Here is a 24,700-nt window from a genome sequence, read left to right as displayed (position 1 = left end):
ATGTATCTTAAGCCTTCCCTCAGACACATTTTGGTATTTCCAGAGATAAAACCCACAATGCAACACTGTGGAACCTTCAGTGTCTGCAACATACACTGACATAGACAAACAGACATATACGGACAAGCGCATGCATGTATGTGCGCGCGCATGCACACACACACACACACACACACACACACATACACACCAGCCATAGCTATCACAGATGAAATGCTGTCCCTCACTAATGACAAGATCCTTTATGTCTGCACACTTAGGCTGTCACTACTGCCAGAGAGGAGGCATCATCAAAGAAAACTACATGTTTATTCTTAAAACTCTGCTCTTAAGAAGCTCTAGCTGGAAAAAAAAAAAAGAAGAAGAAGAAGAAGAAGCTCTAGCTGGTCCACTGGCACATAGCTGATCCTGGCAATACCTAGAGACACCCGACCTTCCTCAAACACTCTCTTTCCTGCCAGCCTGAGTCTTAAATACAACCCAAAAGAATCAGACTGGCTTGCCTTGAGCTACGGGTGTCATATAATGCCCCTCTTCTGTCTGTCAAAAACAACTGGGCCATTCATGTTGCTGATTCTCAGGAACTAAATCTTATGAGTAGGGGAGATAGGAGACCGCAAAGGGAAGCACAGAGAAAAGCAGGTTCCCCAAACTCACTGCCCAGATCACCGCGAGCCTCTAGGTGGTCACTTGTTCACAGGTTATCAGCCTCACTCAAAATCCAAATTTGCTTGTGTTGGCTTCAAGCTCACTGACGTTTTCTCACTAGTTCTTATTATAACTCATCACCTTTAATATACTAGGAGACCGGCTCAGGTTGTGACTTTTCGTGCATCATAAATTAAGAAAAATTCCTGTTGATTTAGTATAAAACAATCTTGCTTTTAAGTTGGGACTCAGAAGCAGAGGCTCCTCCCTGGAGAGACTTCTTCAGTTATAACCGAGAAAAATATTCTTACAATAACTGTTCTTTGTCAGGAAAATAATTCTTCATTTAAACTTTAGTTATAAATTTCAGTCTTTAAAAATAATATAATATAAAGTGAGTAGTTCTCTTACCATTCAGTAAACAAGATGACCAGGTCCTCCTGACTGGCGTAGTGTTCCATGGCTTCCTTCATTAACCTCACCTTCTGGCCCCCTCCAATACTACCAATCCCATCGCCACCTCTCCACTCTTGCCCTTGACCAAGAACCTGTCAATGAAATCAAGAATTCATCCTGAGGAAAACGCCAGTGGCGACAATAGCATAAAAATGTCAGCAGACACTCATTACTGCGCTACATAGTGATCCGCTGTTTATAATGAGAGCACAGTGCTAGAATGAAACGGAAATTCAAGCCTGGGTGGGTCATATTTCTTCAATGCTATCCGTCTCTAAGACACCATCCCAAACATCTCAAAAGTCCACCCTAACCTACAGAAGTAGACTCAGAAAGTATTTCTCATATTATCTTATTCTTGTTTTTTTCATACTTAAATGAAAATGAAGAGACCTTGTAGTTAACCTGTTTAATATGGTAGGAAATCTACAAGGAAATTCCTATGCTTGGAGGCTCCTAGACTGGCCTCTCAAGCAAGGACACACAGAAAGTATCAAGTAAAAGAGACCCTTATTTCTCTGGCAAATCATAAGCTTGTATCAGTCCCAAGAGTTTAATAAGAATTATCCGATGCAAGAGACGCTGAAGAGCAGCTAGTCTGGGCTGCACACACTGACTGCTCAGCATCTGCCCCAGCCTCAACCACTCCAAACTGAACTGTAAGTGGTAACTGACACCCCTGGCTTTGAGGGAGAGAAGTGTAGCCAACATCTGCCCCAGCTCCAGACACACAACTAGATCTGGAAAATGAAAGCGGAATGAAAGTCAAAGGAAGTGCAATGAAACAAATGCAATGGACACACCCTCACATGTTTTAATCCTTACAGGGATGTCTGGGGCAGAAGACATCCACACGAACCGATGTTGGTCTGGAGCTGGACTCACCCTGTGGAAAATCTACTGTGTTATTAGTGTTCCAGCTGAGATTCTTCCACAATCCCCTGGAGTCTCCAACACTGAGCCCACAGAGCCCAGGCACATCTGAGGCCCATCCCAGTTGAGCACAGGGAGGAGGCAGGCTTTGCTGCACATCGGCCACATGGACAAATGATGAAGGCCAATGACTCCTGGCCCCACTCTGTGACTCGCTGATCTTAGGTGCACCTGAGAATTTCCCCTCCTAACTCTTTTCAAGTAACAAGGATCTCACTGGTATAAAGTATATACTTTAGAAACCTCTGGACTATGTAACAGGAGAGAAAAGAGGGCCAAAATCTCCATTCTATTGACAGTGAACTCTAAGGTAGGAGAGGTTATAGCTATGTACTCTAGGACAAGTTTTCCTCAGAAGTAAATGAATTTTGCTCATTCGTGTGTTTGTCTCACTTTGGTCACATAATTCACTAATAGCACACCACATGCACATTTCCTAATAAAATACTTGCACATAAGAAGCTTTCTCTTCTTTCTTCAAATTGATCCCTAAAGATTGGCCCACTGAGTTTCAACTATATCTTACCTTAATTTCTTTGTACTATTATACTGTTTTCCATCCATGCATGTTAACAGTGTTTCTTGTTTACCTCAAAGTATTTCTCACTTATCCTCTTTAAACATGAAGTTGATATCACTAGATCTCTTTCTAGCAAAGTTCGTCATCATTAATACTCTGCATGAAACCCACATCTTGTCATCAAGGGGATAAGTAAGGACGGCACTGTCTTCTACATTACATCCTAAAACAACAATGCTTTCCTTCTTTCTTTCTTTCTTTTTTTTTTTTGTTCTTTTTTCTTTTGTTTTTAATCTCTTACATACTTTTTCATGCCCCTCTTTTCTAGAAAAGATGTGGCTGGCACACTCTTTGTTTCAAAAAACAAATATCCAGCAGCAACCAGCAAACAGATCTCACAGAAGCCAGTTGAAGGCTCTATCAGTGACTCCAGTCCCCCGACCATGTCCACAAACCTTGTCCTGTAGAGAAAGTATCTACAACACTTGGCCATGTTCCGAAAAATGAACCCAAACCAACCAGACAAAACTGGAAAAACAACTATCAATAAAGCAACCCAATGCCCCCTTCCAACCATGTTTCCAACAGTCTTTAAAGAAACACCATGACAGGCAACCCAGTCGGTAAAAACATTTACTGTCAAACTTTGATAACATTGCACGTGTGCATGACCCTCCAAGAGAAATCAGTTAGCTTACATATACACACACACTTTTGTTTATACAACATGTTTAAATAAACCACTAGATAATATGTTTTATGCACATATTCCAACAAGTCCAAAGATTGAAAGATATACCATACCTTCACAGTGTAATTGAAATACTTGGCTGAATTCATAAATCGGTGGAATCCATCATTTTCTTTTGTTGCTACGGTTATCACTAATAATTTATCTGTAAAGAAATAAAGAAATAAGAAGGGTTAGAAAAAAGTAAATGCTAGGACTCCATAACTCACTACGGTGATTGAAGACTTCATTATCCCATGGGAATGCTGAAAATAGGCATTTAAGATGGGCCCTATTATACCCAAAAATGAATCCACGTAGGAGGAAATCATTTTAATGGTAAAATAAAGTTCATTAGTAGCTCAGGACCAACAAGTCCTGAATTGAGTACTTCAAAAATAGGAGATGAGCTTTCCTAAAGCACCTATTTTATCTGTAAGAGTTGACTCTTTCGTGATATCATTCTATCAGCCAAGTACACTGTTTGCTATAAAACCATCCCAGTGACTTCCTCAGCAAGCTCCATCCACTCGGCCCTGGCACTCACAAAGGAGGATCTAATTGCAAGGCTAATTTTACTCTCTAAAATAAACCGAACAAACTGAAAACAGATTGAGGAAAGTCTTGCTTTTCTTCCTACCTATAAGATCTTATACTAAAAGTCTTAAAAGTCATCACATTTATATCATTTATTTGTTGCTTAGTTTCATAAACAGTAGTTGGAACAAAAAAAAAAAAAAGTCAGTGATGCTAATTACGTCATCAGTAAATACGTAGCTTTTAGTTTCCTTTTACAATGGCTTTTACTCTATTTTAACATAAGTCCTCTTCTTAAAGGAGGCAGGTGGGGTAAGGATCTACTTACAAGTACCTACAAAAGCTGCTGGAGACAGATGGAAATATGTACCTGACAAAAACATGCTGGGAAATTCCTAAAAGTTGCATCCTCCCCAGCAAGCACTAAGGAGTCATGCATCCCTCTTTGCAGAATTAGGAGCGCTCATGGACTACTACAGCTGAGCTAACATCTCAACATTGTAAGCACCAGGCTATCCCACTTAATTCTCCATGGCCTAGAGGTACAAGAAACCTGAAAAGGTCCTGCATAACCCCTAAGTCATACTCAATCTTTAGTCAAAGATTAATAGATCATAAGTATCAGTGAACAACAGTAACTCTTCATCTCAAGGGCTGAAAATAATTTACTATAGAAAATAAGTATAATGTGGGTAAAATAAACATTCGTTACTCAAACCAAAAGGAAAAATACTTCCATGACATAAAATAGTGCATTTTTAGATTTATGTTAAAAAAAAAAAAGGAAGGAAGTTTTACCTTGCAATAGTTTTGGTTTAATAAAGGTTCCAAATAAAATAAAGGCATCTATTAATGTTATGAGGATATGAGCATGGTGGTTTGAATGATTAAGAATCTCCCCCACAGTCATATACATCTGAATGCTTAGTCACCAGTGCATGGAATGGTTTGGGAAGGATTAGGACTTGTGGCCTTGTTGGAGGAGATGATACTGCAGTGGACTTTGAAGATTTAAAATTCCATGCTAGGCACAATGTATGACTTTGTCTGTCGCCCGCCCCGTGTGTGTGTGTGTGTGTGTGTGTGTGTGTGTGTGTGTGTGTGTGTGTGTGTGTGTGTTTGTGCGCGCGCGCGCGTCTGGCTCTCCTGCCCGCCTCTACCAAATCCCCTTTGCCTGCTGCTTGAAGATCTCAACCTCCACTCCAGCACCATGCCTTTCTGCTTCCACCATGATGTTTACACACTAAACATCTAAACTATAGGCAAGCCCCTAATCAAATGGTTTTATTTTTTGTAAGATTTGCCTTGGTCATTTTTTTTTTCACAGCAATAGAACAGTAACTACGATATTGAGTCAAGGTATCTCAAAGATACTTTCAAATTATTATTTTTAGAGAACAAATTTTTTCAGGGTGGGAGAGATGGGCAAGCCTGACCACCTGAGCTGGATGTCCAGGAATCAAAGAGGGCTGGGTGCAACAGCAGGACAAGAGTCTGTAATCCCAGCATGCCCCTCAGGAGAGATGCAAGACAAAGACGGCAGAATCTCCAGATGTTTTTGGCCAGCAGGCCATATGCAGTGATGAAGCCATCTTTGTTTTAAAGATTTATTTATTTTTATTTTCCATGTATGGGTGCTTTTTCTGAATGTGTTTCTCTGTTCCACATAAGTACCAGTGCCTGTGGAGGCCTGAAGAGAGTGTTGGAGCCACTGGAACTAGAATTACAGACAGTCATGAGCCACTGTGTGGACACTGGGAATAGAATTCAAGTCCTCTATAAGAACAGTCAGTGCTTTTCACTACTGAGCTACTCTCTGTCCCAAGACCCAGACTTAATCAAGGTGGAAGGGTGAGGGCCAACACCCAAAAGTTGTCTTTTGATCTCTTTACCAGGAACACTGTGGCATTACTTGTGCACACACATGAAGACAAACATAAACAATATAGTCATACATATGAACACAAAAACTAAATAAAGTCAATCCCATTTTTAATATTTCAAACATGGCTTCACTGAACAATGACTTGGCAAGTCATTATTCCTAGTGCACATTAAAACAGAGCATCTTAAGAGAGCAAAGAGTATCCTTTACAAAGGATCCCTTTTTAATAATGATTTTTAAAGTTTCTCGCATAAATCAAAAACAACTACAAGTTCAGAGATTTGACTGTCTAGGATGTTATATTTACCATTATCAGTATAAATTAATAACAAGAATTTTATTAGCCCTAATAGGAAGCATAATTTTGCAAAACCATTAGGAAAATAAAAATGTTAATAAACTCAGTAGTAAATTCACAAGTGACATTACTTATCAGCCATAAGACAAATAAAGACTCTTGTTGCTTCTGTACTGTTTCTAAAAACCATTAAAAACGGACGCAGGTGTGTCTTCCTGTCACTCAAGAGATAGCTGCTTTCTCACCTGCATGTTAACATCACTATGAGGAGAAATGAACCTTATTAATTAATATCAGAAAAAAAGGTAAACAAATGGGAAACACTCAGAAACTGTCAACAACCAGTTCAAGAACTCAGCTTAAGGACAGGAGAGATGACTCCGCACATAAGAGCAAACTGCTCTTAGCATCTTCAGCTCTCTCCCAACACTTCCCACGAAGTTTAAGTACAAACTCATTAGAACAGTTAAAATTGATGATCAAATCTCCCAACTAGACAATAAGAGTCAAGATGTCCTCAGCTGTTTACTAGACCATGAGGCTTTCATGGTCTTTAGCCTACCATGCATCGATAAACATTTTTAATTCATTTTCAGTTAACACATAAAAGCATACAACTGTAAAGCCCATTTGGTTCCAATATCTAAGGTGGTCTCAAGGGCTGAAAGCAAACTTTGCAATATCATGTGTGCAGAAAAGGAACGACAAGCCGGAGGCTTCCCTCTTGAAAGGCCTGCTTGAAGGGCTGGTCCTCTATGGAAGTTGGATTCCAGAGATTGTCTACGACATCTTCCAGAGGGACAACCCTGTTCTGAAGAATTGCTCACAGTGCCTAAGTTGTCCAACGTGGTTTGCATTGACCATCTATCTCATTTTCTGCCAGGTTTTGGAATGGTGGATAGATAGGGGCCTGAGTATGTCAGCAGTCCTCGGTAAAAACAGGATACTCATTCACAGGTGTTACCAACATTTTCCACATTCTGGCCGCTGGGAGACTAAACCCATCACGTTTGACTTTGCCAGGAAGAACTAGGACAACCCTACATAGCACTCCGGGGATCTGCAAGGGCTGCACTTGCTTTGCACCACCCTGACACACTCAGAGATCTGAGGATAACTGTGCTGAATCCTCAGCCCTCCTGGGGCATCACTGACAGATAGGTGTACGAGGGAATATGAGACCTCCACAAAGCTAACTGGCTAATCATGTGATCTGATTGTTTTATCATTTCAGGATGTAGGCTAGCCATATAGAGAAGACTACAAACAGACGCCAGGATCAGAACTCGCACAGAAGGCAAGCGTGCCCCAGTCCTTTCCTATCAATGTAAATTATGGCAGCAACAGAAAAGTAAACCCACTTTTTATAAAGGAAACAAACAAACGAAATGGTCTAAAAAGAAAGTAAGACTTGCCTGGGACCCTGTAGCTAGGCAGTAGTCATCTTAAGACTAAATTTGGGATATAAATTATATAAAAATAAGGATTTTTTTCTGCGAGATGGGGTGCAAGAGAGACGACTCAGTGGTTAAAGCACAGCTGCCTTCACCTCCAGCTCCTCCAAGTGATATGGTGCCCTCTTCTGGCTCCAGGGAACACGTGCATAATGATAGACACTAACAGGAATGCACACATAGAAATAGACAATAAATCTTAGGTCTTAGAGCACTATTTGTTGCTAAGTATCGAGCCACAGCAACAGTCTAACTGCACTATAGGAGACCAGGGAATACATTTTATTTTGTGAAACTTTTGGAAGAAACTCAAGACAAAGAGGCCCCAAGAGCAATACCCATCATGATTTCAACGAGAACAACAGCAACAAGGGAACGTTTTTATCTGCATTCCCACCCTTAGCTGCACGATGTAAGACGCATAATGTAGAGAGAGATGTGCTAGTAGGGGAAATGTGAGTCGGCTGTTCACCCATCTCCCTGTCCTTACATGGGCAAACCAGGATGACGAGCAAGGCCCACAGCAGCGCGCACACTGTGGGATGGAGGGTGATATCACCAGCTATTTGCAAGAAGGCTACATAATCATCTGTCCTAGTTAGAAGGCAGTACAGTTTAAATACGAACACTTCTGGACCCAGATGAGGCAAACTGATGAAACCTTCAAGAAGTTATAAACATCGCTGAGGCCATCATGACAGTTCTTTCTAAATGCTTCAAACCACAACATTCCTGTAGACTTATTTCAAATAAAATTAAACACACACTAGAATTAAAACCTTAAAAACATGTGTTACATTTACTCTTCTCCCTTCACATACCATTTTTGATACTATATATAACCACTAATTTTGTATATTATTGTAGGTAGCCACATGGTGAGTGGAAAACAAAGTGACGTTCACAGACCTATGGAAACTTAAAAACATTTCCAAAGTATGCAAGTAGATTATTTATATTGCAAAAAAAACAAAAAAACAAAACAAAAAAAAAACCAAAATTAGTATATTTTATAGAAAAGATAATTATTGGGGAAAGATTGAAACTATAAAACTCTATCCACTATGAGATGTAATTTTAATATATTTGTTGGCTACATGCTTTATATCAATGATAACAACCACTAGTCAGAGATGAAAATGAGAAAAGCTGGCCATAACACACTTACTAGCTTACATAAGTGCATGGCGTTGTTGAAGCAATAGTTGCATGCTTAAGGGAAAGATTGATAAAACATGAGGCACATCAGCTAATTAATCTGTATAAAATGCACTTCATTCAGAATGACTTCTTAAGAACGCCTCACTAACATCCAACACTCCCTCAGCACTCATGTAGGCCCACACTTTTGCTTCTCCTCAGTTACTCAGAGTTCAATGTTAAAAGAACCCAACCTCACTGTGATAAACAATCGGAAGAAAAATGAAGGGGATCCACTCCCCCACATCCATAGGAATCCCTTCCCAGAAACATGGAAATAAAAATTACACAAGGCCTGGATGGCAGCCAAAAACTATACGCAGAGGTCCAAAAAAATGCCTCAAGGAGTTTATAACGTGAAAACAAAGTTCAGACACCAAAGAATGATCATGCTAAAGGAATTGCAATTCAAGCAAGTAAAACCTGAATTAAAATTTTAAATGAAAAAAAAAAAAAAAAAAAAAAACCATAAAAAACAAGCAAGGAAACCCAACAACAAACCAAAACCTCGCCAGGCATGGTGGCACATGCCTATAATCCCAGCACTCTGAAAGGCAGACGCAGACACATCTCTCTGTGAATATGAGGGCAGCTTGATTTACAGAGCGAGTGCAGGACAGCCAGGGCTACACAGAGAAACCTTGTCTCCAAAGCAAAAAAACAAAACCTCAGGAACTTGAACACAGGCTCCAAAACAGCAAATACATGCCAAAGCAAGCAAAGAAGCCAGCCATGTTAACCAGGCAGATGACATCGGTCAGCTCCTTCCCAGTGTTAAATTACAAGACACTGATGAGCTATGTCAGCAAGTGCTGACAGTCTGAAATTTAACCAGAGCAGCAAAAGATCTGGAAGTCATGCCATAATATAATAGTTGAGGGATCTAGAAATTTTTTTCTACTCTTATTTTTTAAAAAATTAACCACCTTTTGCAGTAACTCATTTCATTAAAGAGGAGAGAAACACGTTTTTCTGTATAACTTTAGAGTGCTGGTTGTAATGGAAAAGGAGTAACTAACTGAGAAAAATACGTCAATACTGAGAAGAGTAAGAAGTATCCAAAATTAATGAGCTACATGAGAAAACTAGTGTGCCCCCTATCCCATAGATAAGACAAATACAATGCTGCAATTTTCCAGAATTTATGACAGCATGCTGGATCGCTCCACATATCCCAAAATGTGAACGCTAGACAAAATTCTAATGTCAAAGCTGCCAGCCACCCACTCCAAAGGAAGAGTGGACGTTAATGAATTCCAAGGCTTCAGAGACATCAAGAATCTCAAAAATAGAAAGATGCAGCGGTGAGAACGAACATCCTTTGAGCAGAGTGCAGCCAGGCATCTGCTGGCCAAATGCTTCATCAGAGGATGGGACCCGCCTTCCCGAAATCTGGCAGGGGATGGTGGAGCTCACTGAAGTACATGTTACAACAACTCCATGTTTTATACGGGCACCCAAAGCATCCGGCATGCTCACACACACAAGGGGCGCCACTTAGGGACCAGGACAAAAACACAGATGGAAAGAACATCCATTCCCGCCAACGCACACACTTGCACGAGCTGCCCTGCAGCACGAGCCACTTCAGCTGGGCTGAGCTTAGGAGACCGTGCTCTGGGAGAGGGTTCTAATTAAAAGAAGATCCAGAAACATATGCTGCTGAAATCTGAGGAAAGCCAAGTCCCAAGCCTCACTTCAGTTACAATGGAATAGCTGTTTCCTCGATTCTGCACTCCTGTGAGAACACTACAGATCATTTTCAAAGGGTTGGAACATCAGTCTTGGAATGCTGTTTCTTGGTTCTTCGTTACAGCGCTTATTTAGCATGCTCAAGGCCCGCCTTCAATTCCTACCACAACAAACATAAGAAGTAGAAACGGGTGATGCTGCCCGCCCCGTCTACCTTTTGTGTAGGCACGGGTGTATTAAATTAAGCAGCAGCTCAGCCTCACTCCACCTTGAACGTTTTACAGCATCAACTCCTGGAAGTCAGAATCTTTGTAACACCTTCCTGCTGCTTCAATTCCCATAATCAAGAAGAAGGTGCCATGTAAGAGTTTACTAAAAACGTGGACTAGTGCATTAGCTGATAATTTGCGCCTATAAAGGGAACCCTAAATGGCTCATAAGGCCATCTTTACAAATTGGGCCTCTGTGCAATTACTACAGTCATCACAAAAAATCATCTGTATGCTCTGCCACCAACTTTCACGCTCTTGTGTTGCTGAAAAAGTTGTCAGTTTTTTGGAGTGTTTCAGAAAATATAACAATGTAGCTTCACTGTGCAAACGCAAAGATTTTAAAATCATGCACATAGGGCTGGATCATTGGTTCGGTGGTTAAGAGCACTGGCTGCTCTTCCGGAGGGCACAGGTTTGGTTACTAGCACTCACACAGTGGGGCTCATAACCTTCTGGAACTCCAGTTCCAGCAGATCTGACACCGTCTTCCGGCCTCTGTTGGCACCAAGCTCACAAGTGGTGCACACACACATCCAGGCAAAATACTCACACATATTAAAAATTTTTAACTTCTTTTCTTCTTAATATTTTAGCTTTTGGATTAAATGATGAAATTAAAATATCTTTTCAGACATATAATTGGTTCCCACTCAAGACATTAAAGAAACTGGTTCTGATGCCTGCTTCTAAAGAAATCCCAATGCCACACAAGTGGGTATTTCATATTCCTGTACATGAGCACATTATATATGCTAGCACATATTTTCTTTGTATAGATTTTGCATACATTGAGCTCTTTTCTTTTCTTTTTCCTTTTTCTTTTTCTTTTTCTTTTTTTTTTTTTTTTTTTTTTTTTTTTTTTTTTTTTTTTTTTTTTGGTTTTATGAGACAGGGTTTCCCTCTATAGCCCTGGCTGTCCTGGAACTCACTGTGTAGAACGGGCTGGTCTCGAACTCACAGAGATCTGCTTGCCTCTGCCTCCCGAGTACTGGGATTAAAGGTGTGCGCCATTTGAGCTGTTTTCAAATGGAAGATAGCAGTGTGATTTGGTTTACATAAGCTATAACTTGTGTAACCACTATGCTAAGAACTTAAAGCTATTTCTAAAACACCACTTTCCTTAAGAACATTTACAAAGATTCAGTTGATTGTGATATACATAATTTCTTACATGTAAACTATATCTGTACAATAAACTCCAACTCCAATTCTGTTGTGCTTTGAATCTGCAAAGTCCCCTAAAGGCACATAGCAGCTGGGCTCCACCTGTTGGCATGGATTTGGTGACTTTGAGAGGTTAGGTCAGCCTGAAAAAAGCCAAACCATGGAAGTGACCTTTTGAGAGTAATGGCACGGCCCTGCTTCAGGGCCAGTCTCTGCTTCCTTGTCAGCCTCCTGTGAACAGTCATGGCGTCACGCTCTCTACCACAGCTGGAGTTGCTCCTGTTCTCTGCCACGACGGACTGAGGTCCTCTGAAAGCACAGCTGGCATAACTCAGTCCTCCCTAAAGCTGCATGTGTCAGGAATGTTGTCCGAGCAACAAGAAAACTAATGAGTTCAGAAACAGGCAGAGAACCAGGGCTCTCGGGGTGTGACAAGCCTGACCATGTAGCTTACAGTCCTTAGGAGCTGCTGTGCGGAAGACCTTCCAGGAGAGGGAGGGAAGCCCTAGAGTTCTGTGAGCACGGAATTCTGATAGAAACGTGGGCAGCAAAGACTGTGCTAGAGAGGTTTCAAGCAGCGACAAAGACTACGGCAAATTGGGCTGGAGGCCACTCGGGTTATACTCTGTTCTGCCTGTGTCCTGGACCATCTGATGAGGCTGAACTCTAAAGCACTGGACTTATTTATTTGGCAGGGTACATTTCAGGACAGCCTAGCACTCAGTCTGTGCCATGATTGTTATTGGATGCTTTTGATCAGGTTCATAATGAGAGTGCAGAGCACAAGGAACCAATATATATGCAGCCCAGAAAGAAGGGCATGTCATGCCCCCTCCGGATGCCATGAGGGGGGATGGTATAGATTAGGAACTGTCCATCTCAACTTACAGCAGGCTAGAAAAGCAGCAACGGAGTCCCAAAAGTATCCTTTATCCTAGTTATAAACTCAGGGGGGAAATCAAAGAGTGTAATACCAAAGAGTAAATATACACATAAAGTAAATGACTACTCATGAATAGGTAATCAAAGTATTTTATTTCATTCAATTACTCAGGTACCAAAGAAAGACAAGGATCTATAGAGTACATGACCAGTCTCCAAGTAAAACACTCCATTTGATGTACAACAGCTCCCAGGAGTTTTCAGAGCAACAAGAAAACTAATGAGTTCAGAAACAGGCAGAGAACCAGGGCTCTCGGGGTGTGACAAGCCTGACCGCGTAGCTCACAGTCCTTAGGAGCTGCTGTGCGGAAGACCTTCCAAGAGAGGGAGAGAAGCCCTAGAGTTCTGTGAGCACGGAATTCTGACAGAAACGTGAGTCAACTTAGTTGTCCTTAGTGATATATAAGTCACTTGTCCCTAAGAAGCAATCACCACACTTGAGACCACCTAACCCTCACCCAAAGAACACACCGCTCTTAGCCTCAGCGTACGTGCTTTTCGATTTTAACTTCTTCTACCAAGTTGGTCCTTTCCTTCTACTTTCTCCCATCAGCCACCAGTCCTTTTGATATATGCCAGTCTTGAAGAAGGACCTAAGGTACTCACCCATCCCAAGAAGCCATGTGTGCCAAATTTAGCCTTAGCATGACTAACCAGTCTCAAAATCTCCCTACGGTGAATCCCATAGGAAGTGAGGCAGATAACCATCTATTATCCAAAATGTGCTCAAAAGAAGAAAGTCTAAACCTCAGACGTAAACATTGACATATTTTCATCTCATTGACTGTTCTTTGTCCTGCAGGACATCTCCCAGTTAATGATACATTCAGAGAAAGGAGCCTGTTATTCATTCTTAGAACATTGGCGCTCTCAGCTCCTGTTTCCATTTTTGTTTTTCTATTCCTAAGGATAATTGCACACTAGTAGCAGTAACTTACCAACCGGTTCCCTAATCTTAGGTATCATCAGTCTGTTCCACTTATACAATGTCCTTGTCAACTGATTTCCAAGGTCTCGCTAAAACATAAATGCTAGATCACAATGCCCCTCACATAATGTGTTTAAGGAAGTGTTCTGTGCACCAGGAGATTCTGATAAAGCTGAGTGGCAATCGCATTATAAACCGATCACCTATGCACTCCAGCAAAGCCACAACGAGACGCAACAAGGCACGAGAGGAGGAACAAGAATCAACTGGATTAGCCCACAGAAGAACAGAAACTGTAGATGGTTCTGGAAGAAGAAGTAAGATTTAGACAGTGGGAAACCGAGGCAAGAGAATCTCATCCTCTGCATTCAAAAAGAAAAGAAACGCTTAAATGCATGCACTGAGAGAAAAGGCATCTGGAAGCCAAGATGAAAAAAGACCATTCAGAGCTATGAGAAGTGCAGGCCCAGAGCAGGGATGATGTTGTCCAGTAAAGTTTGCAAGAACATTCCATAGATGCCGGAATTTCAGCCTCTCCAACATGTGCTGTGTTCTATCACTACAGACAGTGTCCTAAAGGCTCAATATTCCAGAGACAGTAAAGGAGAAAACACATCAACCTTTGCTGCCAGCAGAGCAAACACAAAGCACAATTCAGCAAACTTTTGGCTCTAGGGACATGGAGAAGAAACACACGGCTGCTGCAATTCTGAGTCACACGCATAGCACACTATGTGGGAAGGTCTGGTGCTGAGGCAGTGGAGTGGAACAGATAATCTAGGGATGTTTTCCAGTAAGAAGAAACAAACACAAAGTATGTCATGGAGTCTGGTTTGCCGAAGAACAAGACAGGCATAAACATGGATGAAGACATCAATCAAGAAAGGATGCAACACATGCCTCCCTGAGATCTGCGGAGGGCCTCACGGGTCACTGCAGATTTTAATCGTGACACCGGAAGCTCTCTGAATGTTGAGGAAAGGGATAACAAAACCGGTTGCCAAGATTAGTGTCTGCTGATAGCAATAACCACTATGTGTTCTATTTTACATCACGTATACTGCCCTAAATAAAATATATTTGAAGTCACAAGATCCCACACTTGATCTGGCTCTGGAGAGCATGCTCTCACTGCTATGCAGAAGGGCTTTCTCATCATATGACTAAATTTATCCGAATTTCTTGGCTCCACCAAAAGAGGCAAGGGTAAATACCGGCACAGTTGACTCCAAGAGAGTTTCTAACACTATAAGCTAGAGATCATGACTGGAACTAAAGGGTAGCAATGATGGAGGGGAAAAGCAATTCGGTGCATTTTTGAACAATTCAAGTTAACTGATATATTGATTGAGTTTGTGAGGAAGGGAGGGAAGAAGGAATCCCAAATCATTTAAGATGACTTGCCCAGAGCACAAGTATACTGCAGAGGTAAAATGGCAAGAAAATGTGTTAAAGGTATTCAAAGTATTTACAGAGACACTGTAGACCCTAAGAAACCTAAATATCACATTCTTCCTTTGCAATGGGACATACCCTTACAGCTTTTCTGTATTAATATTTGTTTATTCCCAGGAGAATCTCAGACAAAAGCTAGGAAGAATCCTAAATGTGCTAGTGTGGGCTTTACTACACTGTGTGAATGGTGTTGACTTGAGCTTACCTCAACACCAGCAGCTTTTCTACACTTAACATTAGTTTGAATTTCACCAGATATGAGTGGTCAATATACAGAGGTTCCCCCCCCCCATTTTTAACTAGTGGAAACTAAACAAGTTACTGGTGCATATTCCTATGTAAATTCACCATTTAAGTCTTTGCTAAGACAGTTTTTACAAGGACTGGAATATATACATTGTGACTCACCTGCGGAGGAATACCTGTTGGCAGAGAACAGTGATGAGGACAGTCACAGCAAAGCCATCATCCACCCAGCCCTCCTTTCCCCAGTCCCTCCATTCCTTCCCTGTCTACTCTGTAGTCATATTCATTTGATTTCTTGCTACAATATTTCAGAAATAAATAGCAGGCCATGCAGTTGTTTAAACACTAAGATCATTCCACAAGAAGCAGCAAGGCATTAATTAATCATGAGGATGACACACACTTAAAGCAGATGTTCATAAAAGAGCTCTGTGAATGCAATGTAACCTCTGTGTACAAACCCACACAGGGCAAGATGTCCCTGAGCACTGGCCAAGGTTGTACAGTATCAGAGGGGTCAGTAGTTCGCGTAGGGCATTCGGGCATTTGAGGAGCAGGAAATGAAGACACTCCTCACACTTGTTGGAGGGCACAGCCAATATCCTACGTGGCCAGCTTCTAACAGGAATCCTCGGCATTGGGAGCTCTCCAAACATCTTCTACAGAGCAGGGTCACCCTGCCCACTGCTGCAAGGCCTCGTGCTATTGCTCATTCATGTCTGACTTCTACAGCCAACAAGCAACGTTTTCCTTAGTTATTGCCTCAGAATCAGTGACAGCTCCCAGTGAGCCCTGCGTGCTCTTAATTCCAAGGTTCTTCAAGGAGGAAACACAATAATTTCATTTAGAGTTAAATAGCATAAACAATTCCGATTAATCTATGATGTGTGTGTGTGTGTGTGTGTATGTGTGCGCGCGCACGCATATGCGCACGCACATGTGTGTCTTTTAAGGCATACACAATATAGCTTTTAAAGTAAAAAAAAGAAAGTTTCTCGAATTCATAAATTACTCTGCATTCTTTTACACCACATTCCCACTACTGAACAGAACTCACTGTACATCACACTATAATTAGAAAAAGGCACATGAAAACTGTAACTTCTCTGTGACTTCTCATTGCCTGCCATAAGAGCCCAAGGCAGATTATTTTTCATATACTTTTCAACTTTCATATCATTTTTCTTTCTTTTTTTTCTTTTGGTTCTATGATGTTGAGGATTGAACTCAATACTCTGCATACAGGAGGCATGTGTTCTAGCACTGAGCTACATTTCCAGCCCTGGGACTCTAACTTCTAAGTTCCCACTTTAATACCTGAAAGGTCAGGGTACCTGATGCCACCAGCCAGCGTGCCTCTTCACCAACTGTCCCTGTATGACTTTAAAAATGTATTTTATGCTGCTATGTGAAAAGCTCTTTTGCTCATACTGTACACAGTGTTTAATTACAAGTTTTATATATACATATATACATCATATATATGTAAACAGTGAACTCCCTTAAAATATTTACATTCCATGTTTTCGCCAACACTAAACTGATTACCAACATACAAGAGATTAGTCTTGTAACTTGCTCATGTTGCATTTACCTCCTCTGATGGAGACAGTAAAAATGAATTTAAGCAAAGGGAGGTTACGTTTTACTGGAAGAAAAGTCAGACTAACCCAGCATTCTTCCTCACTGCAGGAGTGGAAAAGTATCTCAAGCGTCCATGGTATCTACTGAGAGGCAACCATGTTTTGATAACTATTAGAATGGCATGAAAAAAATTCCAAACTCCTTCTGGAGAAACACACACACACACACACACCCTTGCCAGAGGAAAATGAATCTACTGAAGACAAGTGAACACTCTGCCCGTATAACACTCTGCAGCAGCTTCACCTTCCTTTGGGATGTGGCTTTGAAACCTTCATCCAATTCCAACACCTAGAGAGTGTTTTAAACACAGATGCCTAGAATAGAGCCTAGATTAACTAATAATGTAAACTCTCAAGGCTATTTTCTTTTCTTTTCCCTTAATGTGCACAGCAAAAGAGTAGCAGAGTTGCAGGACACTTGTAAATTGTAAGGCAAAGGAGCTTTCACTCTTGGGGCAAGACTGCCTCCTAAACCACAGACTTAAATTAACCCCAGAATCCACTCTGCATTAGGGTCTTACCAATTATCATCACTTCTTTCATTTTCATTTTTCAACAGTTATCATTGTCCACTTTGAAATAGGTACCCATTCACACAAAGAGGCAACAGGAAGCCAAAGAAATACTAAAAACTAGAAGAACATAATCTAACGATTGACAAACTCTAAATGTAAAAAGATACTCTCTGCAGACTTACTTTGAAAGTGGTTCCTGACTCCACATAACTTAGGCAACAGTAAGACACACAGTAAGGAATTGCCTACAAAATTAAGGTTCCTTGCTGTGATAAATGAACAAAGAACACTTTTTTAAAACTATAGTGAAATGAGAGATTTTAATGAAGAAAGTTGTATTAAACTAGAAGGTTAGGAAACAGTTCGGAGGAATTTACACTAAGAGTGAGACCTGAAGAAGAGAAAGGAGTTACCAGGTAAAGAGATGCATTTTTTCAGGAAAAGCAGTCTTAAATTAAACCAGCAATAAATGATGTTCCAGGACTAGACTTCCTTTGTCATTCTAGAGAGATACAGGACTGATAACGTCCCTTGCTGTATCGCAGAGTAAATGCTAATGTCAGAAAAGTAGCTGCAACGTTTTAAGAACCCCCCCTCTCTCCCTCTCTCTCGTGTGTGTGTGTGTGTGTGTGTGTGTGTGTGTGTGTGTGTGTGTGTGTGTGGTGTTGTGTGTAGATTGGCTTATTGAATAGATGTGTGGAGGCCAAAAGTCAACAGTCTCCCTCTGTTGTTTTCCTCTTTATTTAATGAGACAGGTCTCTCCGTGAACCTGGAGCTGGCTGTTTGAGCCAGGGTAGCTAGCTGGCCAGCAAGTCCATGGGACTCCACTGGTTCTGCTTGCCAGCGGTGGAGTTAGAGATGTGCAACACATCTGGCTCCCTTTTCCCCCATCATCCATTACTGAAAGCTAAGGAGAGCACATATCAGCATCACCACATCTAAACACCCTATTTAAATTGCATAAGCTGCATATTTAATAGAAAAGATCATCAGGCAGTGCAAAGCAACCTCCAAGAACTAAAGGCGCAGTGAGGTATGAGGAAAGCACTTTCAGAGAACATATAGGCCCCAGGACTTCACTTAAACAAACCAAGGCACACAAAGCAGTGCCTATCTTTAACCTAAGTTTAATTTGTCATAGATAACAAACAATAAAAAAGAGAACTTCACAATAAAGCTTCTAGTTACTGTATTGTAATAGAGTATGAGGGAGGAGCGCAGTAACCCCTTCAGCACATGCTAATCTTGTTCCAAATCAAATATGCTTATCACATTGGAACAGCCCTCTGCTGACTCAGGGAAACCTGAGCAGCAATCTTAAAGCCCTGGAGCCAGATGCCTGGCCACTCCCCACCCTTGCTGTGACTGTAAGGGCTTCCAGGGAATCTAATCTCTCTGTACTATAACTGAACTTCTGCAGAATGCTGTGTCCCAAACTCATGGGGTCAGGCAACAGCAGTTGCTGTTCCTCAGCAGAATCGGTTTCAGCAGTCGGTTTTGATTTATTTTTCCAGCCCTAGCACACCACTAAATTTAAGCCCTCCGATAACAGTACAGGGACAAAAGACTATACACTTTAATAAGTGAGTGCTAAGAGTAAAACAGTCACCAAAGCTTCTCGAAAAGTGCTAGTTTACCTCCATCTCAGAATATAAGTTAGAGCAGGCATTGTGCATTTTCACTCTGTCTTTTATATGCAAAGTATAGGGATGTCTTATATCCTCTGTTCCTCTCTCAAATTTTTGTGCAATCTGCCTGCAGATTCTATCAGAGTAACGGGGCCCAGCCTGTTTGCTACCTCCCCTGTGTCGATACCGTCATCTCCTGCGTTGGTCATGAAAACACATATTATACGGGTTTTCCAGACCATGTTGACTATCATTACATTATCATCAGAACAGGGGTCCTGCCAACTCTCAGCAGTGTTTCTGTCTTTTTCCGTAATGTCCAGACTCTTTGCTACAGTGCCCCATACCTGTCTGTGGATCTGAACTGTTAACACCACCACAGGCCCACTGCTCTGGCTACTCCGCAGACACACCCTGGGCTCAGGCAGTTCCAGGAAATTGTTACTTACGGTCTGCTGCTGCAAGCCTCCTCTCCCAGAAACAAGGTGTCCCCCAGGCTGCTTAAAACAGTGGCTCTCATGGATCGCTGGGAGTTCGAGGCCAGCCTGGTCTACAAAGCGAATCCAGGACAGCCAAGGCTACGCAGAGAAACCCTGTCTTAAAAAAACCAAAAAAAAAAAAAGGGGGGGGGCTCTCAACATCCGCAGTGCTGCATGCAGGTGTGACCTTTTAATACAGCTCCTCATGCTGTGCCGACCGCAAACACAAAATTATTTACATTGCTACTTCATAACTGTAGTATGGCTACTGTTATGAACTGTAATGTAAACATCTGTGTTTTCTGGTGGTCTTAGGCTGCCTGTGAAAGGGTCACCGGACCCCTAAAAAGGTTGTGACCCACAGATTGAGAACCACTGACTCAGAAGACCACAAATATGGAACAAAGCCCCGAAGAGACCCACATGAGTTTTTTCCAGCCACATCATTCTTACAGCAGATCACCAATACATAGACAGGAAACAATCCTTCATTCTGGGATTCACAGTCACTGACATAATTCTTGACTGTGCTTACTCATCTCAATTAGCTTTTATATTCCAGTAAAATGATATGACATCTCACAGAGGGAAAAAAAAAAAAAAAGGAAAAGGAAAAAAAAATTCTTCTTCTGGGAAGTAAAGAAAGAGTACAGAAATCACTACAGTAGCGGCACTGACAGAGCTGCCATGATTCAATACAAAAGTGAGGGGCAGGTGACAACCCACACAGTTTTCTGCTATGCACTTTGATACATGACACAAGAAAGAAAAGGTCCATACTACATGATACCTTTTTCCTTTACAAATCACGTGCAAATAAGTAAAACTGGATTCCAACTGGATTTTCAGTAATCTTATTACAAAATAATTTGTATTAGTGTGTCATACTAAATGTTGTATTTGTTCAAGAGTTACAGTAACATAGGAAGTCTGAAGCCATCCTATCACATTATTACTACTATAAACCTACACCCTGAAAGCGAACCAACACTGTAAGAGATACTTACTGAACAGTGTTTTGAAGGAGGCAGAACACAAAGTTCTTTACATGCTTGTTGACATGGATGTACTGGATTTTGTGAAGAGAACACATGAGGGTACAGAAAATAATATCGCAATATTTTGCTTACTAGTTGATAGAGGGATCACAGACAAATTTAATTTGCTCTTCTAAGTAACAGAAATTCATTTCATTGTAAGAAAAAGCACAGCTTTAAATAAAGACATAGAATTCATATTAGTCAGTCTACTCTATTGGCGCTTTGACATGTCTTACTAGGGCTCTGTCGTTTCACTTGGGCATTTTAGAACATGCTATAGATGAAAAGGGTGCAGTCAGGACACATGTCATCAAAGTAAATCCAGGGTCACTAAACAGTTGTGTCTACTTTCTACAAAAATGAAAGCTCAGCCTAGCGAGAAGAGATGGATCACTGGTAAAGAGTGTGTCCTCATCATCCAGACGACCAAGCATCCACTACTGTAATTCCAGCCCCAAGAGATCCAGTACCTCTTCTTTTCTCTGCTAGCAACTGCACTCATGTGTGCATACCCACCTCACACCCACTAATACTGATATGCATATAGTTAAAAACATAGATCTTCTTGGCTACCAAGAAGAGACTTGATACCCTATGAGCATATACAAGGGGAGGAGGTCCCCCTCAGTCACAGTCATAGGGGAGGGGAGTAAGGGGAAAATGGGAGGGAGGGAGGAATGGGAGGATAAAAGGGAAGGGATAACCACTGAGATGTAATATGAATAAATTAATAAAATTTTTAAGAAAGAATTATAAAAAAAACATAGATCTTAAATAAAAAGAAAGCAAATGTTTTAAATGCGCACGCACACGCACACGCACACACACACACACACACACACACACAGCCACACAGCTACAACTGCTATGGAAGCAGATTAAACATGTACAATCCTCAAACTTAAGTCTTGAATTCATTCTGAGTGGCTAAAGAGAGCATGATACATGCACGTAAGGGAATACTACTCAGCTACGAAAAAGCTAAAGAATCATTTGCAACAACTCTGATTAAATGGGGATCATTACATTAACTGAAAAGAGCCAGCACAGAAATACAAAATCCATGATTTCAGTCATTCTAACTAATCTTAAAAAGCTGATCTCTTAGACCTTGAGGATCAGAATCATAGTTCCCAGAGACTGGGGAGAGGGACAAGGCGAGGCTGCTCAGTCGCTACACAGCTAGAGTGAGACAAGACCAAGTAATTCTGCTGCTGCTGCTGCCGCTGCTGCCACTGCTACAGTTGCAGAGTTTCTCAAAGGGCTGATTACTTTAGTACTCTCAGTTTCTTGAGCACTTGGGGGCTGAGTCAAGTCAATCCCCTCCTTCCTAAATGAGGCAGAATTTTTCTGCTATCTCTTGACCCGTCTCAAATTATCGAGTAAGCCCTGGTTTCGCCTCAGAAAAGTAACTCTAGTTGCTAAGTCTTTACTAAAAGTTCACAAAAGCCATTGAATAAAGTGGACACAGTAAAAAGAAAAATTAGGTTAACAGCTGAAAATCAACACGGTATAAGTGCAATTAGCGATAAGCCCTGCTACAATCTTCCTGTGCTAAATTATGATCCAGGGTCATTAAGTAGGGGAGAGTGAGGGGACAGGAAATCTCCATTACTTACTTTCAGTTCAGGGCTTTGTTTAACTTTTCCCATGACCTTCTCCATTAACTGTTTTCTCCAAACTTAACACATCTGACAGTCAGAGCTCTGCGCCTGCATCCCAGTGGGATGTCTTCAGTTGCCTATGCCTGCATCTCTACTGTCAAATAGACAGCTATGTGATTCTGCAGCCACAGAATGGCTTTTCTTGCTACGAGCAAATGCAATTCCTGAAGAAATTCACCAAAACCTCAGACATCAAAAACCAAGCCCTTGCATTCTGAGAAAGCTGCAGCTGCCTCCTGTCAGCGGCCTCGCAGCAGATCTGGCACTAGCAGCTCCCTTCCTTGTACCTTCTGCTTTTTTTTTTTTTTTTTTTTAGAGAGGGTGTCATCCGTCAGCATTCCAGTGTGGGCCTCTCTGTGAGCAATGGGAGAGGCAGCAGAAATCAACAAGAAAGAAGAGGAAATAGGCAGAGGCAGGAGTTTTTCTGTATTCTAGAACCAGACACCAGCACCAATCTCATGGGTGCAGAGTCCCTGGAGATGGCTTCCTAACGCCCTGGTTGTATTTAAGGCAGCAAAATCCAGATTCATGAAGGGCACAGATAGGAAGCTCCGGAAGTCCCAACGAAACAGAAACAACTGCTTCTGTTTGGTCAGTAGGAGGACCGGCTAGGGTCAGCGTGAAGCTAGCTCTGCTAGCCTTCCAATAGTGATATAAGCTTGTTCTAGCTTGCTTCTCTGTTGCTGTGATAAACCCTGACCAACAGCAACTTGAGGAAGCAAGCGCCTATTTTAATCCATCCTATCAAAGCTAGGGCAGGAATCTGGAGGCCAGGACTTCAGTAGAGACCCAAGAGAAACACTATTTCCTCAGGCTTGCTCACTTTCCCTTTTCCCATAGCCAGGTTCCAACTACTGAGTGATGGGACCACCTGCAGTGTATTGGGTTCTACTGCATCAATTAGCAATTAAGAAAACAGCCCCCAGACATGCCGCCAGGCCAATCTGATGTAGGCAGTTCAGTAATTGAGGCTTCCTCTTCCCAGTGTGTCAAGCTTACAACACTAACCAGGACAAAGCTCTTAATGACTTCTTAGAGCCCCTCTGCTCGAGAGACACAAAAAAGAGTTTTTAAATATAAAATTATAAATTACAAAATGAAACTGTCCACAGTGGAGCTTGGTCCAGTGGCAACCATGCTCCCATTTTCTTATTTGTGACAGGCGTGTCCTGCCCACCCTGAGTGCAGACGGCAGTCCAAAGGCTTGCAGAGGCTTGTGCTGCAGAGACAGAGACTGCATAACCAACAACAGGAAGCCATCTGCCCTCCTGCCCATTAAGCATCTAGCTCAGACTAAAACTTTGATTCATCCCAAAAGAATGAAAACTACTTGCTGCATAGCTAATAACGGATCATATCATCAGCCCGGGGCACTGCAGGAGGCCAGGGTGGCAGCGAGAGCTGCAGGAAACTCCAGACTACTTATTCGTGTCACTTGGCTACATTCGTTTTTCTACATGGGTGCACTAAAAACTCCAAGTGAGAAGATAGGAAAGTGAAATTTCTCTAAGGCAAGCTCCCACTCCAGCAAGATGGTTTTATGTTTCATGGATGCACCCAGTACAAGAATGCAAGGTTTCAAAGAGTGAAGGAACAGATTCTGAAAACCTAACATTATTTGACTTTTCTGAAATCCCATGAGCAGGAGAGATTTGACCCCGCAGCCTGGCGTAAGGGGGAGACACAAAGTAAGTAAAGGTCAAAGCATGCTTGGCTGACAACAGAGACTATTGTCAACTGTGAATATTGTGTGAGGGAACGCGGATATACTTGGAATTGTGAGAAGCACAGGGTGAAGACAGTATTATCAGGACTGAGCTGATATAATGAATCTTTCTGCAAACTCAGTGCACTGATAATCAGGACTGGCAATTCTTCCTTGGGAGCCATGCTGTACCTTGTAGGATACCTCCACCCACTCACCCACCCACCAATGTTTATCCACAGGACTCCAGTAGCATCTACTACTGGTCACATAGCATTTGCATACATTGTCAAATATTCTTTGGGAGAATACCTCCTGGTCAGGAGCCCCTGGACTTGAGTGGGCCGAGAGTAGGATGATAAAGTGGGAGGGAGGGAAGAATGGGAGGATACAAGGGATGGGCTAACAATTGAGATGTAATATGAATAAATTAATAACAATTTCTTTTTTTAAAAAAGAAGCATTCTGGCTATGTCCTTCAGTGACCTGTGCCCAGTACAAGAATGCAAGGTTTCAAAGAGTGAAGGAACAGAACAGCAATGCTTCCCTCCCCGCAGGGCCCTTTGCAGTCCAGTATCCTGTGGGAAGGCAACTCTGCGCTGCCACTGTCTTGACAGTTTGCCTGCCTGCCTGCCTGCCTGTCTTTCTGTCCCTCCCTCCCTT

At 41.8% G+C, this 24,700-nt stretch overlaps 1 protein-coding gene across 2 annotated transcripts in view; it reads right to left on the bottom strand.

Annotated features, from left to right (window-relative positions):
- Positions 1-24,700, bottom strand: part of Plod2 (procollagen-lysine,2-oxoglutarate 5-dioxygenase 2) — a 67,908-nt gene that overhangs the window by 30,550 nt on the left and 12,658 nt on the right. For both annotated transcript variants that reach the window (XM_051140008.1, XM_051140009.1), the window contains exons 2-3: positions 3,362-3,453; positions 1,060-1,196 (exon numbers count right to left, since the gene is read on the bottom strand). In XM_051140008.1, the coding sequence (XP_050995965.1) occupies positions 1,060-1,196; positions 3,362-3,453 (229 nt within the window). The remainder of the gene's footprint in view (positions 1-1,059; positions 1,197-3,361; positions 3,454-24,700) is intronic.

This window comes from Acomys russatus, chromosome 32, assembly GCF_903995435.1.
Source record: "Acomys russatus chromosome 32, mAcoRus1.1, whole genome shotgun sequence".
NCBI classification, from domain to species: Eukaryota; Metazoa; Chordata; class Mammalia; order Rodentia; family Muridae; genus Acomys; species Acomys russatus.
Note: the sequence above shows the minus strand (reverse complement) of the source record. Positions and strands in the feature narration are given on the sequence as shown.